The 15,731-nt window shown below is 54.0% G+C and overlaps 6 protein-coding genes across 6 annotated transcripts; 4 read left to right on the top strand and 2 right to left on the bottom strand.

Annotated features, from left to right (window-relative positions):
* Positions 1–355: 355 nt before the first annotated feature.
* Positions 356–4,323, top strand: N7482_009339 (uncharacterized protein; the record flags this gene model as incomplete). The annotated part of the gene is made up of 4 exons (XM_056691463.1): positions 356–808; positions 861–1,009; positions 1,072–4,053; positions 4,128–4,323. 4 exons carry the CDS (start codon positions 356–358, stop codon positions 4,321–4,323), a joined length of 3,780 nt encoding a protein of 1,259 aa, XP_056539169.1.
* Positions 4,324–4,511: 188 nt separating this feature from the next.
* Positions 4,512–7,886, bottom strand: N7482_009338 (rRNA-processing protein UTP22; the record flags this gene model as incomplete). Its single annotated transcript, XM_056691462.1, has 1 exon — positions 4,512–7,886. One exon carries the CDS (start codon positions 7,884–7,886, stop codon positions 4,512–4,514), a length of 3,375 nt encoding a protein of 1,124 aa, XP_056539168.1.
* A 342-nt stretch (positions 7,887–8,228) lies between these two features.
* N7482_009337 (cystathionine gamma-synthase) lies at positions 8,229–10,370 on the top strand (the record flags this gene model as incomplete). Its single annotated transcript, XM_056691461.1, has 6 exons — positions 8,229–8,273; positions 8,409–8,904; positions 8,928–9,824; positions 9,877–10,060; positions 10,123–10,165; positions 10,251–10,370. The coding sequence occupies 6 exons, from the start codon at positions 8,229–8,231 to the stop codon at positions 10,368–10,370; spliced, it is 1,785 nt and encodes a 594-aa protein (XP_056539167.1).
* Positions 10,371–10,834: 464 nt separating this feature from the next.
* N7482_009336 (uncharacterized protein) lies at positions 10,835–11,973 on the bottom strand (the record flags this gene model as incomplete). The annotated part of the gene is made up of 2 exons (XM_056691460.1): positions 10,835–11,102; positions 11,141–11,973. The coding sequence occupies 2 exons, from the start codon at positions 11,971–11,973 to the stop codon at positions 10,835–10,837; spliced, it is 1,101 nt and encodes a 366-aa protein (XP_056539166.1).
* Positions 11,974–12,569: 596 nt separating this feature from the next.
* N7482_009335 (mitochondrial 54S ribosomal protein mL58) lies at positions 12,570–13,181 on the top strand (the record flags this gene model as incomplete). Its single annotated transcript, XM_056691459.1, has 1 exon — positions 12,570–13,181. One exon carries the CDS (start codon positions 12,570–12,572, stop codon positions 13,179–13,181), a length of 612 nt encoding a protein of 203 aa, XP_056539165.1.
* A 602-nt stretch (positions 13,182–13,783) lies between these two features.
* On the top strand, positions 13,784–15,667 carry N7482_009334 (M20 family dipeptidase; the record flags this gene model as incomplete). The annotated part of the gene is made up of 5 exons (XM_056691458.1): positions 13,784–13,950; positions 14,012–14,043; positions 14,134–14,201; positions 14,267–15,384; positions 15,484–15,667. 5 exons carry the CDS (start codon positions 13,784–13,786, stop codon positions 15,665–15,667), a joined length of 1,569 nt encoding a protein of 522 aa, XP_056539164.1.
* Between the last annotated feature and the right edge of the window lie 64 nt (positions 15,668–15,731).

Below are 15,731 nucleotides of genomic sequence, written 5' to 3'. Positions count from 1 at the left end.
ATAGAAGTAGGCATAAAGAACGATGTGCAGAAAGACGAGTAGAAAGAGGTGTAGACGAATGTATAGCAGCATGTTCGACGGACCGAGCTTCCCCCGACGCGCTTCCCGCGTCTCGGCTACCGTCCACTTTGGGTTTAGGTGCCAATCCTCAAACAATCCTCAAGCTTTCAACTTTCTCTGTTGACCTCCCCCATCTGCTTCTGGCCCGCGCCATCGCCCATTGACCCGCGCAGTCTATCCGTTCCCACAGCTCCTGCTCGAGCTCTGCGACATAGACTACGCGCCGCCCCGCCGCCCTCTCCCTTGGTGGGATCGAATACCCTCAACCGACGAACCTTGGCGACAACAGCATGCCATGAACGGCACTCCCCGCCTTCCGTCTGCCTTTCCCCAGACGCCCACAACAATTCCAAGGAGAAGAAAGCTGTTTGAGACTCCCTCCCGGTCTCAGCCTCGCGAGGTGCGCGAGGTAAAGTCTCCGGCTAGACCCCCCGCCAATGTGCCCAAGCCGCCCGGGAACAGAAACGCGCCGCTCGTTCCTGCCGAGCTGATCGATGCACCCTCGCAACGTCTCTACGTCGTTGCCTTCTACCTCGCACTCAACGCGTATCGCATATATGAATCCTGGAATGCATCTGATGAGTTAGACTCGACTTGGCTGTTTCTGAAATGGGTGTCGGTGGATGGCCTGTTCTTGTTCGGCCTACAAGCTCTGCGCATACCATGGCTGGAGTGGGCCTTCCCAACCACCCTGGCGCTGTTCTTGTTGCACGTGGTGGGCAATGTTTTCCTCATGTTCCGCATCCCGGTGCGTTCCTGTTCTTCTTCTTTGGGGACGAGTGTCCCGCTGACCGCAATAGATCCCGCTGGGCGCGTGGTTGGCAGGATTGGTCAAGGTAGCTTATGACCGCGAACTGTCAATCTCGGAACGGAAAGTGAAGCCGGGGGACATCATTCATAATGCGTCGTTGATTTTGGGAAAGCAAATTGTGCATATTTTGCCGGAAGGGTCAGTCATTAGCCCCTCCAAGTCGCGAACCCACCCCCGTCCCTCCTTACTGACTACTGTAGGTCTGCTGTCCTCAATCCGGAACGTGAGCCACTCTGTCTCGATGCGCAAAAGAATACCGTGCACCTCCCAATCCGAATAAATCAGACCGACCCCATTCTCATTGAAGTGTTGCGTCTCGACCTCAATACCGGCGAGAATGAAACTTTGACTATCCCAGCGAAGCAGTTGAAACAGCTCAAGCGCCAAGCGGAGAAGAGGCATGCCACCTTGGATTCTGTGCCGCACCGGGATCTCTTCTTCCCCGTCCGCAAGACTGGTATCTATCGTCTTCAACGCGTGGTGGATGAGTCCCAGCTGGATGTTCGCACGCGCACGTCTGACGCGCTGGTGGTGACCTGCCCCCGTGCCGTGATTAAGAACTCTCAGACACATAAATGCAAGGGAGAGTTGTCCAACTTACTTCTTGAAGTTGAAGGCACTCCTCCCCTGAAGATTAAGTATAGTCGTCAGGTGAACGTCCTCGACCGTGGGTTCTCCTTCCAGAACATTCAGCCGGATAACTTGCGTACGCCGTTGTTGAATCAAAAACCTACTGGCGCTCTCTTTAGCATCAACCAGCCGGACATCTCTTGGGCTCAAAGCCAGAAGATCGAGGTCCCTCTGAACGAATCCTTGAATGTTGGCGGAGAATGGTTCTACGCTGTTGAAGAGGTCCATGATGCGATCGGCAATATTGCCAATTATTCTTCCATGTTTGAGGATGGGCTGCGGCCGACGACTAAGTCGCTCTCTCAGTGGCATCAACTCATGATCCACGAGCGTCCCCGTGTGTCCTTATCGGGCTGCAATGTCCAGCGTCCACTGGAGGTGGCTCGTGGGAACAGTGTCAACTTACCAGTCGAATTCCAGAATGTCGGGAATGGATATGCGGACGACGGTCCCTTTTCAGTGACATACGCCTTCAGTGCCACCGGTGCCGAGCAGAGCGAAGGAGATGCAAAGGATAGCAAGACTCTTGTCTTGAAGACTCTGGATCAGAAATCGCTCATCAAAGAACCGGGCTGGTACTCCTTGACCTCGGTGTCAAGCCAGTTCTGCCCCGGTGAAATCTTGGAACCATCGTCTTGCAACTTGCATAATCCTCCCGAGCCGGAGTTGTCCGTCAAGTCCGAGAAGGTCTTTGACCGATGCGCTAATAATGCTGTGGGTCTACTTGTCAATCTGGACTTGACGGGATCCCCACCCTTCCGAGTTCGGTACAGCGCGGAAGGCCCCAAGGGAGTGGAAACAAAGACCAAGACCATTGATGGCATGCGCTCCCAGCTGGATTTCACGCCGTCGGAAGCAGGGTTTTACCGTTACCGTTTCCTCGACATCGAAGATGCTGTGTACTCCCCTCGGTCTCTCAAGGATAAGGTCTCGGTCCTGGAGCAAGATGTCAAGCCACCAGCCTCGGCCCGTATCCTTGGACCCCGAGATGCTCGCAAGACCTGCTTCGGCGATGCTGTTTCTGTGGACCTGGCTTTCCTGGGCGAGGCTCCCTGGTCTCTTCAATACGAGCTTGTCCACAACGGCAAGCGCACAAAACATACGCTAGAATCCGAGTTTGACGTTGCAACCATTACCACGGATAAGCTCGTCAGCGGGGGCGAGTACACACTCGTGCTCACCAGCATCAAGGACAAGTCGAACTGCAAACGGACCTTGAAAGACAGCATCAGGATTGAGGCTCGGTCCACGCCGCCTCGCGCCTCATTCGGCCAGATTGACAAGAAGAGAACTATTTCTGCTTTGCGGGGATCCAGAATTGAGATTCCATTGAGGCTCAGCGGTGGACGGCCGTGGACTATCAAATACAAGAATGTGGATGGCAACTCCGAGCCCTTGACCAAGACATTCTGGGACGAGAATAGTCATTTGCCTGTGGATCGTGAGGGGCTCTATGAGCTCCTTGAAGTTTATGACGCCTCCTGCCCTGGCACTATTGACCAGTCTGCCAAGGAGTTTGAAGTGGCTTGGATTCCGCGACCCCAGATCACTGCCGTGGATGGTTCCCCTATTGGGTCCAAGGGCAACTATGCGAAGCCTGAGGTCTGCCAGGGTGACGATGATAGTCTTGAGCTCCGTCTCTCTGGCAGTCCTCCATTCAGTCTCCAGTACGAACAACGCCGGAAATCCGACCGTGGACAAGCATCTGCCCGCTCTCGAAACATCAAAACCGCCCTCAACACGGCCTCGATGGAGATGGACACCTCTGAGCCTGGTCAATACACCTACAAGTTCACTGATGTGGGCGATTACCTGTATGACTATGACCCGAAGAGCAGTGGCCTGGTTGTCACCCAGCAAGTGAACCCGCTTCCCTCTGCCAGGTTTGACGCTCCTGGGCACATCTACGGATTCTGCAAGGAGGATGTGAGTGGTGAGGAGACCATCCCGATCACCCTGGAAGGTGTTCCCCCGTTCTCTTTGGAGATTACCATCAAGCACCACTCCAACGCTAAGCCGGAGATTGTCACAATCCCCAAGATCAATTCCAAACGCCATAACCTACCCCTTCCTCGTCGTCATCTCGAGTTGGGCCAGCATTTGGTCAGCATTCACAAGGTCCGTGACGCCCGTGGCTGCCAGAGGTCCACAGAATTCGATGCGTCTTCGGTCCGGGTGGCCGTTTCGGATGTTCCTACCATCATCCCTCTCGAGTCCAAGGTGGACTACTGTGTTGGTGAACGCCTGTCGTTCTCCCTTTCTGGACACGCCCCCTTCGACGTGTTCTATACGTTTAACGGAGCTCAGCGGAAGGCTACCTCGCAAAACACAAACTTCCGTCGTATCGCCGAGCGCCCGGGTGAGTTTACTATCACCGCTGTGGGTGACGGCGCCAGTGGCAAGTGCAAAGCCCACAAAGATATAACAAAGGTCATCCACGAGATGCCCAGTGTGCGCATCAGCAAGGGCCAGGTATCCGTGGTCGACATCCACGAGGGTGGAGAAGCTGAGCTAAACTTCGAATTTTGGGGCACGCCGCCGTTTGAATTCACGTAAGTTGAGGAGTCTCCTTGCTTGCTCATGTATGTTATGGACAACTTTTGCTAATTTGTCAATTCTTCAACAGCTACATTCGGAGCTCCAATGCCCGTAAAGGCAAGAAGTCTGAGGTCCTTGACATCAAGCACGACATCTCCTACGAGCATAAGAAGAGCGTCAAGACCTCTGATGAAGGTACCTACGAGGTCGTCGCTATCAAGGATAAGTTCTGCTCCTTTTCCTCACAGGTGCCGACGGGCAAGTCGGACCGGAGCAGTTCATGAATGTAAAATGATGTGATTTCATGCCGCTTGATAAGCTGGTGCTGGATTTTTTTTCTATTTTTTTAATTATTGGTGTTGTTTATTCATTTGTAAGACAGTTTGCATTGCAGCGGCGCTACCAGGTAATGTACATTTCGCCAATAAAATAGTTTTGAATTTGAAATTTAAACCACAAGAGTTCTATGCTTCTATGCTTCTTGCTTGTTGTCCGAGATCTCGATCGTCTCGATGAGACCGTCGCCTAGCCGGGCAATCTCGTTCAGAATCGCCGGCTGATTGATCGTGACGCGGTCTTGCGTCGTGGTAGAATCGGATGACACTGGCGCCGTCGAATACGCTGTCTTCAGGTTCCAGTTGCGAGGCTTCAGGGTCTGCGGGTTCCACAGGCCTGCGACCAGGCCAGCCCGCTCGTCTCCATGGAAGAGCAGGATGCTCTGGTTGTAGCATGCTTGGACGTCGTGGATGAACGACTTCACGATTGACATCTTGCCCGCGCGCCCGCTGACATTGGCCTCGGCCAGGTTCTTATATTTAGACACCGACGCGGCCCGGTCGCCCAGCATTTTCGAGCGCAGATGGATGACGAAATCGTAGGGGGCGAGCGAGGTCTGGAAGAGGTCGGCCACATCCAGCTCGTCGTGTTGCTTGCGGAGCAAGTTCATCGCTGCCTTCGCCAACGCTGATATCCGGCCGGCCACTACCTTTGAGGGCATGTCGTACTGCGTCCAAGTCACGCCCTCGGTGTCGAGGTCCGAGGCCACGAACAGCGCAATGGTGTTCATCGCCGGGTCAATGTTGCGCCAGGCGGTAAACCGGGTCTTGATAGTTTCAGTTACTTCCGGATCAAGATCTCCGCTTAAATCGACAATGAAAGGCTCTTGCTGCCAGTCCCAGCGGGACAGGAAGTACAGTGTGCGCAGAAATCCGGTCATGATGCTCGACGGGCACTCCCAGGGGTAGGGCTGTGTGAAGGCTCGGGTTGTTAGGAGCTCAATCAACTCGTCGCAGATTTGAGCGGAGAATAAGTGCGAGGCAAACCAGTGCTTGACCAGTCGGATGGTGGGCGACAGCAGTGGGAGGCGAGTGCAGAGGCTGCGCAGCGCCTGGGTCAAGCGAGGAGTCTGGACGAAAACCTTCTTGTAGGAAAAGAGAGCGTAGGCGACCTCCTCCCGCTCCCGGGGGCTGATCGACTTGTTCTTGAGCTGGCGCTCAAGCAAAGTCTGTTCACGATCATGGTGAATCCTCAGGCGGAAGAGGAATCCAGAGGTGTGAGAAATATCTAGGTAGACGCTGTTCAGCACCTTGCTAGACTCGTTCTCCAGACCTACGCGGCACGCAGACGCCGCTCCCGCTGATTGGAGCGAGTCTCCGATCTTGAGGAGGAAAGCCGCCTTCGTCATCTGGATAGCAGCAAAATCGTCCGGCCAACGTGAGGAGCTTTCAAATTGAAGGACAATATCAGCAGGTTCGTTGGCTCCGTCAGCACCCTGCACTCGCAGAGCTGCGTACCGAAGGAGCGCGCTAGCGGGAGCGACATGCCGGATGGACAAGGGAACCTCCTCCATGTTTCGAAGTGACTGTTCCAGCTCGCTGAACGCTTCGTTGATCGACTGGAAAGGTGAGTTGGAGTACGAGATAACGCCGTCACCTTCGTCATACAGCATATCATCGTACTCATCGCCGTGCAAAAAGAAGTCATCTTCCGCAATTTTGAAGTGTCGTTGCAGAATGTACGCCAGGATTTGGTGCACAATGGAATCCTCATCTGGCTGGTCAGACCACACCAGACTTTCCAAGATGCTGCCATCTTTGAAACGACGAAGCTCCGCCTTCTCTCCCCAGAAATCGCGGAAGGACGCAGCTTCCTCCTTCTCTTCTGCAGCTGGCCCGTGATCAACAGCTCTTCCGACGTTATCAGCATTGAGCATGAGTCCCACAGACAAGCCGTGGCTCGCTTTCTTATTCAGAGCCTTCGATTTGACGGGCCAAGAACCAACAGAGTGGCTGGCTAAAGAAATGAGCTTGACACGATCTCCAAGAGCTCTCGACAAAACTTTATACAATGTGTTCTGGTCGTGGAGAGATCGGAGAGTGTCACCGTTGAAGGACTTGGGGAACGTGAGGAGACGATCAAACCTCAAGGCCGGCTCGTCAACCTTCACGATGAAGACTCTATCAAAGTTGTCTTCACGAGACTCATTAAGCATCTTGAGAGTGATCGCAGCCTCGTGGCGGAGAATCGAGTACGACCACGCGGTCATCTTGTACAGAAGATTCAATCCTCTGTGGCCGTCATATAAAACAGGTCCCCCATTAGGGACAGGGATGTCCGAAGCAAAGAGAAGCAAAGGAGTGGACAAATCCCGACCAGCAAGGAATTGCATCGTCGCCTTGAAAATCTGGTAGCTGCTATAAGACCGCAGCAGAATCGGTTGCCCAGAAGGCCCACCACCTTCGAAAAGCAGGGAGATGAGCACCGACCACTCAAAGCCTCCGAAGCCTCCATTTTGGAACGAGGTGTGGAAACCCCTTTGCTGCAGCCAGATGCGTCCCAAAATGCACGCATCACGAAAGGACTCGCATTTCTGAGAGGCGGAGTGGAGATACTTATGGTAGAGAGATACAGTGGCCTCGGATCGGAGACTGGCATTGTAGTATGGGGTTGGTTCGCCGGCTTCTGTGTTATCAGCTGTGGAACCTTGGCGAATGTTGTTCTTCATCGGGAGGGTTCGGGTGATAGGGAACAAGGCTGGTTCAATGGCAGTCATGATCCGAATCTGGGGTGCCGAAGGCGTCTTGTCGTCTTTTGAGGGGCGAGACTCCAACAGGATCAGCGGGCGGAGACTGTCTCCATCCTGAAAGCCAAACCTGACCTCCAGTCCCAAATCGTGGGCAGTTTCCTGAATCCCGGATGCCAGGCAAGCGACGTAGTATGCTCGCTTGTGGAAATACCGGTAGTTGACGTAGTCTTTTTCTTGGAACATCGAGCTAGGCATTGTCACCGCTAGATCAACCGGACGAGACTCAGCAGTCTTGGCTCCTGTCCTCAAACCAAAGCTTCCCACCACATTGATGTTGGTTGGTTTCGCATACGCCATGGTGTACTTCGCATCCTTGGCTGGGCGCGGTTCGGGCCACGGGACCACAATGCCAGAGGCAGTGCGCAGCTCCTTTTCGGCATCCACAACTGACTTTGGTGATATTTCGGGAAGGCTTTCAATCGCATTCTTCACCATGTGTAGGGTGTCTTGGACCTTCGAAATCCGCTTGTCGTAGTTCATTCTCAACCCGCTGAGCAGCTCATCCACCTGCAGCTTGAAAAAACCAGACTTGTAGAAACCGCTGGCCATTGCGAGTTCCGCGGTACGCTCATCCTTTGCCCGTTGAACTGGATGAGGCTTCGAAGGGGGCCCATCTTTGCGTGCGGCGGCATGAACCGGTTTCTCGGTAACTTCCTTCGAGTTTGTTGGGGTTGCGCCGGTGGAAGTTTTCGACTGGGCCGGGGACGTGCCATTCGTGGGCGAAGGACTCAATTTCCTCCGTTTGACTGTGTGTGCCGACATCCTTGCGTGAGCGAGGTGGTGACCAAGCAAAGTCGGGACGGGATGTACTGGTGCAATGTGCAGCTTGGAAATGCCAAAGCTGAGCTTTCGATAATCTCGAAATTTTTTTGGGGGGCGATAACGGATGGGCAGAACGCGACGGGCGGTACGCCGGCAGGGCGCTCCCGCCCGCACCAACTGGCGAGCCCACCGCCGCGGCGCACTGCTGAGTCATGGCGCCGAAGTCGCAATCTACACGGATGAGTCGAAAAGTTGACCCAGTCCCCTCTTTCTCTACACTTGGCTATATTGCTTGATTCTCCTTAATTTGATTATCCTTTCTATATCCTCGCCAAGCACGTCATGCTTCAAGCAATCGGAGGGCCTGTGCCCCCGAATACTGATCATGTACCTCTTCTCCCCTCCCCTCTCCCCGGCCCCGCAATGTACTCCATGATTTTCTCCCGGACACCCTTGAATGAGATAGCACCGACCTCAACGCACCATGTTTAGCTTGAGACAATTTACTGACAAGCGATAAAGGCTGTTAGTGTATCGCTTCCGACATGGAGGGCTACTGTCGGCTACGAGGAGGGAGCCGACTGGGTCGTGAGCAAGATGCAATGCGGCTATCCTCGATTCTTTGTGCACCCTCGCATTCAGCAGCTCGCCCAAGAAATCGTTCGTCGCGTCGGAAACCCCGAGTCAGAAACCGCTACTCTCTTCGCATCCCTCAAGACCGCGCGCATCTGCCATACGTTCATTCTGTCCAAGGTCTCTCCGGAAGAGGCGCAAAACGTTCGGGTTGTGAGCTTCGTTCCCTCCCAGCAGACCGAAGAAGAATCGACCACAATTACGTCCTCTTTGGTGGCTGTGGTCTATCAGAAAGAATTTGCACCCATTGCCAAGCAGGTGTGGCAGCATACTGGCAATGGCATTTCAAGTCGTCGGGGCGAGTTCTGCCTTCGTGCCTTGGAGGATGGGTTCCTCGTGGAGGAGCAGAAGTCTACAACTTCCGAGACTCTTTCGCAGCGGCCCTGTAAGGGTCCTAGACGCTATCAGGGCAAGGGATCTTCGAGTGGAATCTCGCGTGGCTCCTCCGCCTCTACTCCCACACCCACGGACACCCCCCGGCGACCAATCGCGTTGAAGACGGCCGGGATAACGCTCAATTCATTGAGGAGCGCTTCGGTCGTAACCTCAGCACTAAACTGGCCGATCAGGCCAAACTTGCTGTCCGGAAGCGTATTGCGGGTGTCTTGACTGCCGACGTTGAGCTGCCCGAAGCTCTTGAAACCTCGTCATCCGAAGGTCGAGTCTCCGGTATTTCGGAGAACGATGTCCTTCTGTATCCCTCTGGCATGAGCGCCATCTTCAACTCGCATCAAACATTGATGAGTGCACGTGGTCCCTTGAAAAGCATTTGTTTCGGATTCCCGTATACCGACACGTTGAAGACCCTGCAGAAGTGGGGGCCAGGCTGCTTGTTCTATGGCCATGGCTCATCGGAAGACCTGGATGATCTTGAAGCGCGACTGAAGAATGGTGAAAGATTCCTTGGGCTCTTTACTGAAGCCCCTGGTAACCCTCTGCTTAGAACTCCCGACCTGGTGCGGATCAAAGCTTTGGCCGACCAGTATGATTTCGCCGTGGTCGTCGATGAGACCATTAGCAATTTCCTCAACATCAATGTGCTTCGATATGCAGATATCGTCGTCAGCAGTTTGACAAAGATTTTCAGCGGGGATAGCAATGTCATGGGTGGCAGCGCGGTTCTAAATCCGCAAGGCCGCTACTATAAGCTGTTGCAGGACACCTTTGGTCGCGAATTTGAAGACATCTACTGGGCGGAGGACGCCGTCTTCTTGGAGCGAAACAGTCGAGATTTTGTCGCCAGAATTGAACAGATTAACTTGACGACCGAAGATATCACTGCCATGCTGAAGGCTTCTCCTTTAGGTAAATAACCCTCTCCGGCCTCTTGATTTAGTTCCACTAACAAAAGCTACAGTCAAAGATGTCTACTATCCCAAATACAGTCCAACGAGGCCCCTCTACGATAGCCTCCGTACCCCTAACGGCGGCTACGGTGGCCTATTCTCTGTCACCTTCCACTCGACTGAGGAATCCATTGCGTTTTTTGATACCCTTGAGGTTTTCAAGGGCCCTAGTCTTGGCACAAACTTCACCCTCAGGTGAGTGACGACCTCAGAGCTGCACAGGCTTTCGAATCTCGCTAATATGTTGTCTCATGCAGTTCTCCATATGTTGTTCTTGCCCATTACCTTGAACTTGACTGGGTATGCTTCCCTCTGCATTCCCTTGAGATAGCACCATTTCACCATTACAACGCGAGACTTGGCTAACATGGTCGCGTTTCTATAGGCGAGATCTTTTAACGTTGACCCTGACCTGGTCAGGATCAGTGTCGGACTGGAGGAAGTTTCCGATCTGCGTTCTAGAGTCCAAAGAGCTCTGGATGCAGTGGAGAAGGCGAAAAAGTAGACGGGATATTGTTCTAGGTTCTCCACACCTTTGAACAAACTCAACGTGCTCAGCCTTCAGAGGTTTCTTTAATAGCCCCGGTGCCGTGTCCAGGGGACTGCATTCACAGAGTTGGCCGGAAGCATGAGCATGGCCACTTACGTTTCCAAGGGTAAATACACAAAAGTTGTAAACTATCCAGTTGACCAAATATTGCAGTAGCCGTAACCAAGGATATCCAGATCCATAGATTAAGCTATGGGCAACAAGATCATCAAAACAGAAAAAGCACCATCAGCGCGCCGTCCAACTGCTTGGGCCCAATATAAGATAATTCCTTTGCGCGCCTGCATGCCGCAAAGGACAGGTTGCAAAGCATCGCAGCTACACAATAGAGACAGTCGTGGAACTATCGTCCCATGCCAAATCCAACGCCCCCGGCGAGAGAAAATAAACAAGTAGGTATTACTCCTTCAAGCTGGATATCAGAAAGGGCGGTCCAGGGTCTCGTCGTTTCCGATGGCAATAGCCGTCTGGCTTACGATACCACCCAGATCCCCACTACCTGTTCTTCTCAGAGCTTGCCGCATCGTTTCAACATTCAGTTCACCACCAAAGCTGGATGATATGGGGCTCTGAGCCAGTGGGAGTGGACTTCCTGCCCCACGGGTCCCGTGATGGGGCGACATTTCGAGCCCTTTGTACGAGGTCGCGATGCTGGTAGGGGGGATGTGCCAAGTCCATGCGAAGAAGCTGGAGAACGTAACGGGGACGGTGAACGATTATGGAACCTTGTTGAATGTCCTGAGGCGCCTCCAGCCTGGGAGAGCTCTCGACTATAGACAGAGTCGACCGTCTCTGCATGTTCTGCGTTGACAACATCGGCAAACGAGATAAAACTCAACCGTCGCACATCCGTCGGGTCCAGTGCTCCATGAGTGGATGAGACTTCGTCAGCCTCCATAGAGTGGATTCCTGTATGATCAACAATTCCCGAGGACGCCAACGACTGCTCTGCCGTTGAGGGACCAGTCACCCCTGCGGCGGCGGATTGATGTAAACTATGCGTGATAATTTCCACAGAATCCGGATCCAATTGCTCGTCGGTAATGGCGGCTGAGGATGCCTCTAAGACGGGTGGAATATAGTTCTCGGTACGGATGTGTGCCGGAATCGACGGAGAGGCTTGTTGCGGAAGAATATCCTCCTGAACACTTCGCTCAAATATTTGGGAAGCCGGGGAATGAAGACGGGGCGGCAATTGTGATGTCCCTCCGGGGGACGAGGGTTGTTTGCTCGTGTACTTCTGTCGCTCCGAGGCGTTTGGCGTTCGCAGCGCTTCAGATAAGCTACCAAGCGATACTGGCGACACCGGCCCACTGCTCTGGGCTCCAGATCCCATAGCGGAGCCCTCTGCAGGCTGGTCTCTGTCCACAGGCTGCACCGGGGACCAGGACAAACTGGTGGGCTTGGGAGCTCGTACAGAGGTCGCGGGCTTCCCGACCAGAAGCGCGTTCTTGTCTACCGGGTGTGCTGGATCGTCTTGCACCTGCGTCGAAAACGACTGAGAATTCTGCAGCTGGACATCCATAGACTCAGGCAACACACCCCGAGAGTCCGACATGACGAAATGGGGGGGCTTGGGGGGCGGGGGGAACTGCCAGTATTCACTGGCAAAGATAGCGGCGTTCAGAAGCCGTGGAGTTGAAACCGCGGCCCTGGAGTTCTAAAAGACGAGGGCCATGACCCAGAAGCGTCTGCAGACAATTCAAAGGCGTCTCGACAAGCCGGTGGGGAAGCGTCAAGAATAGGATGGTGAAGGGATCGCCATCTCCCTTTTTGGCAGGGGGAGGTGATGACATCCTGTGATCCAGCTGATCCATGATGGGATGTTAGAACCGGGTAAAGTACCCGGTACTCTCTTCATTAGCTGGGAGGGCGCGCTTGGCTCAGGTACCGAGTACTACTGTACTAAATACCCCAAATACACATTACCGAAACTCCGCTGGTATTACCAGCCATACCCGATCGGGTGGTCACGAGACTGGGGGAAAAAAGTTCGGGTTCGACACGTCCACCTTGGGTCGTCCCTATCACGGTTTCATTCGTCGACCTTCCTCAACCCACCCATTCTGGTAGGTTTTCACCCACGGAGACGCTCATTGACTTTGTGCTGACTCTCATCACCTCCAGGCCCTGCGTTGGCTTGCAATCTCGACCATGGCGACCTCAATGGCGGCTTCCAAACGGCCGTTTCTCACACTGCCATTCCTTCTTCCTTCGTGGTCAGATTCCATTACGCTGGGATCCCGGCGTTACCAATCTTCATACCGGCGAACAAAACAGCGCCTGCGTGTCAAGCCGGATGCTTCCTTCGGCTCCTCGAACCAGGGCCACGACCAGATCATCTACAATCCGCCCTCTAGTGCCCCCTCAGTTTATCACACTCCGAGCAAATTCCTGCCGAGCAACGATGTCCGGAGGTCGATGCGCACTGAAGATACGGCGACTGTAAATGCGACTTCTGAAATCAACGAGCTCCCCAATGTCTACCGCAGCGACCCTGAGAGAAAATACCACCTGACCCCCGCTGATGTCGAGGAAATCCGCAAACTACGACTGAGCGACCCAATGACCTGGAGCCGACATAAGTTGGCTAAGCGGTTCGAATGCTCGCCCCTTTTCATTGCGTTGGTCTGCGAGGCTAGCCCGGAGAAGAAGCAGATCCAAAGGCAGGTGCTGGAAGCCGTGCAATCACAATGGGGACCCAAGCGACGGATGGCCAGGGAGGACCGGAAGTTACGCCGGGAGGCTTGGGGCCGTGATGAATGATTTGAGAACGCCTTTCCTCGGGCTGTTTTGTTTCTTTGGCGCCCTTTATGACCGGGGCAATCCCCTTGGGATGGTATCCAACCCAAGCTCTGTGGATAGCTGCGATGTGCAGCCTCGTGTAAAACCGACATGTATTTTAAATTTCTAGCATTGTTCTCTGTATGCCCATATCCATTCATTCTCCATATTATCCTCGCAGAGTTCCCAGACTAGCGACGTCGAGACACCAGATCCTCCCGATCGAGCCTTTGTAGCAAAAGTGGGTCGGCCGCCTTTCAATCAATTACCTTGACAGATACACACTGGCCAGGCAGAAGCGCTGAGGATTTGTTATCAACAGAGGACTGAAGAAAGCAGTGCAGCAGTCAGCCTTCTAAGCCCGTCAACACAGTAATTGCCCGCGCACATCTTACACAGCTATCGTGCGGACAGCCTTAACTATGTGGTCTAAGCGCCATCGATAAGGGCCCAGTCGTCTGTCAAATTTCTGGGACCAAATAAAATCACCACAACGTGATAGGCGGCTACAGCCGGCGTTCCAGCGTTGCAGGGCTAATTACGTGATAAGATACTTTTCGGTGCGACGCCTCTGCTCTCTACAAATGCTGCCCCTCTTTCCCCTCCGTATCCTATCGCTCGCAAAACCCGGGCACTCTCTTCTCTCCAGGTTTTCGCTTTCTGTCGCTCGTCCATTCACCCCTCGCCGCTTCTTCTACGGACACGTCAGTGACACCAAAATGGCGCCGCAGCTGGAGCCCTTTTTCAAGCAGTACGTCGGCTCTGTTTTGCGGCCTCGTAGCATTGAAAAACTGACCTCCGCGTGTTTTCAGGGTCGACGAGTCGTCGGGATCCTTCATTGATCGTGCGTGCTTGGTCCTACCTAGGCTAACGGCGACGATCTCCGCCGAATTCAAGCTAGACAAAAGATCCAGTGGCTGATCAAAGATTATAGGTCTGCGCAAGGCGGTTGCGATCCCCTCGGTCTCGGCCCAGGATGAGAACCGAAAGGATGTGTTCCGCGTGAGTTGCTGAAGCTACCCCTCACGAGGCTATGTGGAGACTGACCGGTGTCCATCACGCTAAAGATGGCTCAATTCCTTGCGGATGAGCTCAAGGCGCTCGGTGCTGAGGTGGAGCAACGACCGCTGGGCAAGCAGCCAGGCAAGGAGCACCTCGATCTGCCTCCCGTCGTCGTTGCCCGCTACGGTAACGACAAGAACAAGAAGACCATCCTGGTCTACGGTCACTACGATGTGCAGCCTGCTCTGATGGAGGATGGCTGGGCTACCGAGCCTTTCGAGTTGACTATCGATGAGAAGGGCCGCATGTATGGCCGTGGATCCACAGATGACAAGGGCCCCGTTCTTGGCTGGCTGAATGTGATCGAGGCCCACCGCAAGGCTGGCATCGAGCTGCCCGTCAACCTGCTTTGCTGCTTCGAGGGAATGGAGGAGTATGGATCCGAGGGTCTGGATGACTTCATCCAGGCTGAGGCCAAGAAGTACTTCAAGGATACCGATGCGGTTTGCATTTCCGATAACTACTGGCTTGGTACTGAGAAGCCCTGCCTGACCTACGGTCTGCGTGGCTGCAACTACTACTCTGTGAGCATCTCCGGTCCTGCCCAGGATCTCCACAGTGGTGTTTTCGGTGGCTCTGCCCATGAGCCCATGACCGACCTGGTGCACGTTCTGTCGAAGCTGGTGGATTCTCAGGGCAACATCCTGATCCCTGGACTGATGGATTTGGTGGCTCCTTTGACTGAGGAGGAGAATACTCTGTATGGCAACATCAGCTACACCATGGACAACCTCCATGAGTCCCTGGGCAGCGAGACTGGCATCCACCCGACCAAGGAGCGCACTCTGATGGCCCGTTGGAGGTACCCGTCGTTGTCTGTCCACGGTATCGAGGGTGCTTATTCCGCCCCGGGCGCTAAGACAGTCATCCCCGCCAAGGTAATCGGCAAGTTCTCCATTCGCACTGTGCCCAACATGGAGAGCGCGGATGTCAACAAGCTGGTCTTTGACCACATCAAGGCCGAGTTCGCCAAGCTCAACAGCAAGAACAAGCTGGATGTGTGGCTGCAGCATGATGGCAAGTGGTGGGTTGCCAGCCCCAAGCACTGGAACTTTGCTGCCGCCAGCAAGGCCGTGCAGCAAGTGTTCGGTGTTGAGCCGGATATGACCCGTGAGGGTGGAAGGTATGTTAATTTTTTTTCACTTTTTTTCTACTACATGAACCCAGAGGCTCTCCCCCTCTTTTCCTTTTTCTGGAGCTACGAAGCTGACCGAGTTAATAGCATTCCCGTGACATTGACCTTCGAGCAAGCCACCGGCAAGAATGTTTTGCTGCTTCCCATGGGCAGCTCCACTGACGCCGCTCACTCTGTCAACGAGAAGCTGGACCGGAGAAATTATATTGAAGGAACCAAGTTGCTGGGCGCTTACCTGCACTATGTGGCAGAGCAGCCCACCACGGAGTAAATGTTTCTGTCCTTGACTCGCCTGGTGCTGTAGAAACAAACAGATCCTTAATGAGCAAGCAATT

The sequence above is a fragment of the Penicillium canariense genome, assembly GCF_028826845.1.
Source record: "Penicillium canariense strain IBT 26290 chromosome Unknown utg000007l_segment0_segment0, whole genome shotgun sequence".
Lineage (NCBI taxonomy): Eukaryota > Fungi > Ascomycota > Eurotiomycetes > Eurotiales > Aspergillaceae > Penicillium > Penicillium canariense.
The sequence above is the reverse complement of the archived record's forward strand: the minus strand, read 5'-3'. Positions and strand labels throughout refer to the sequence as shown.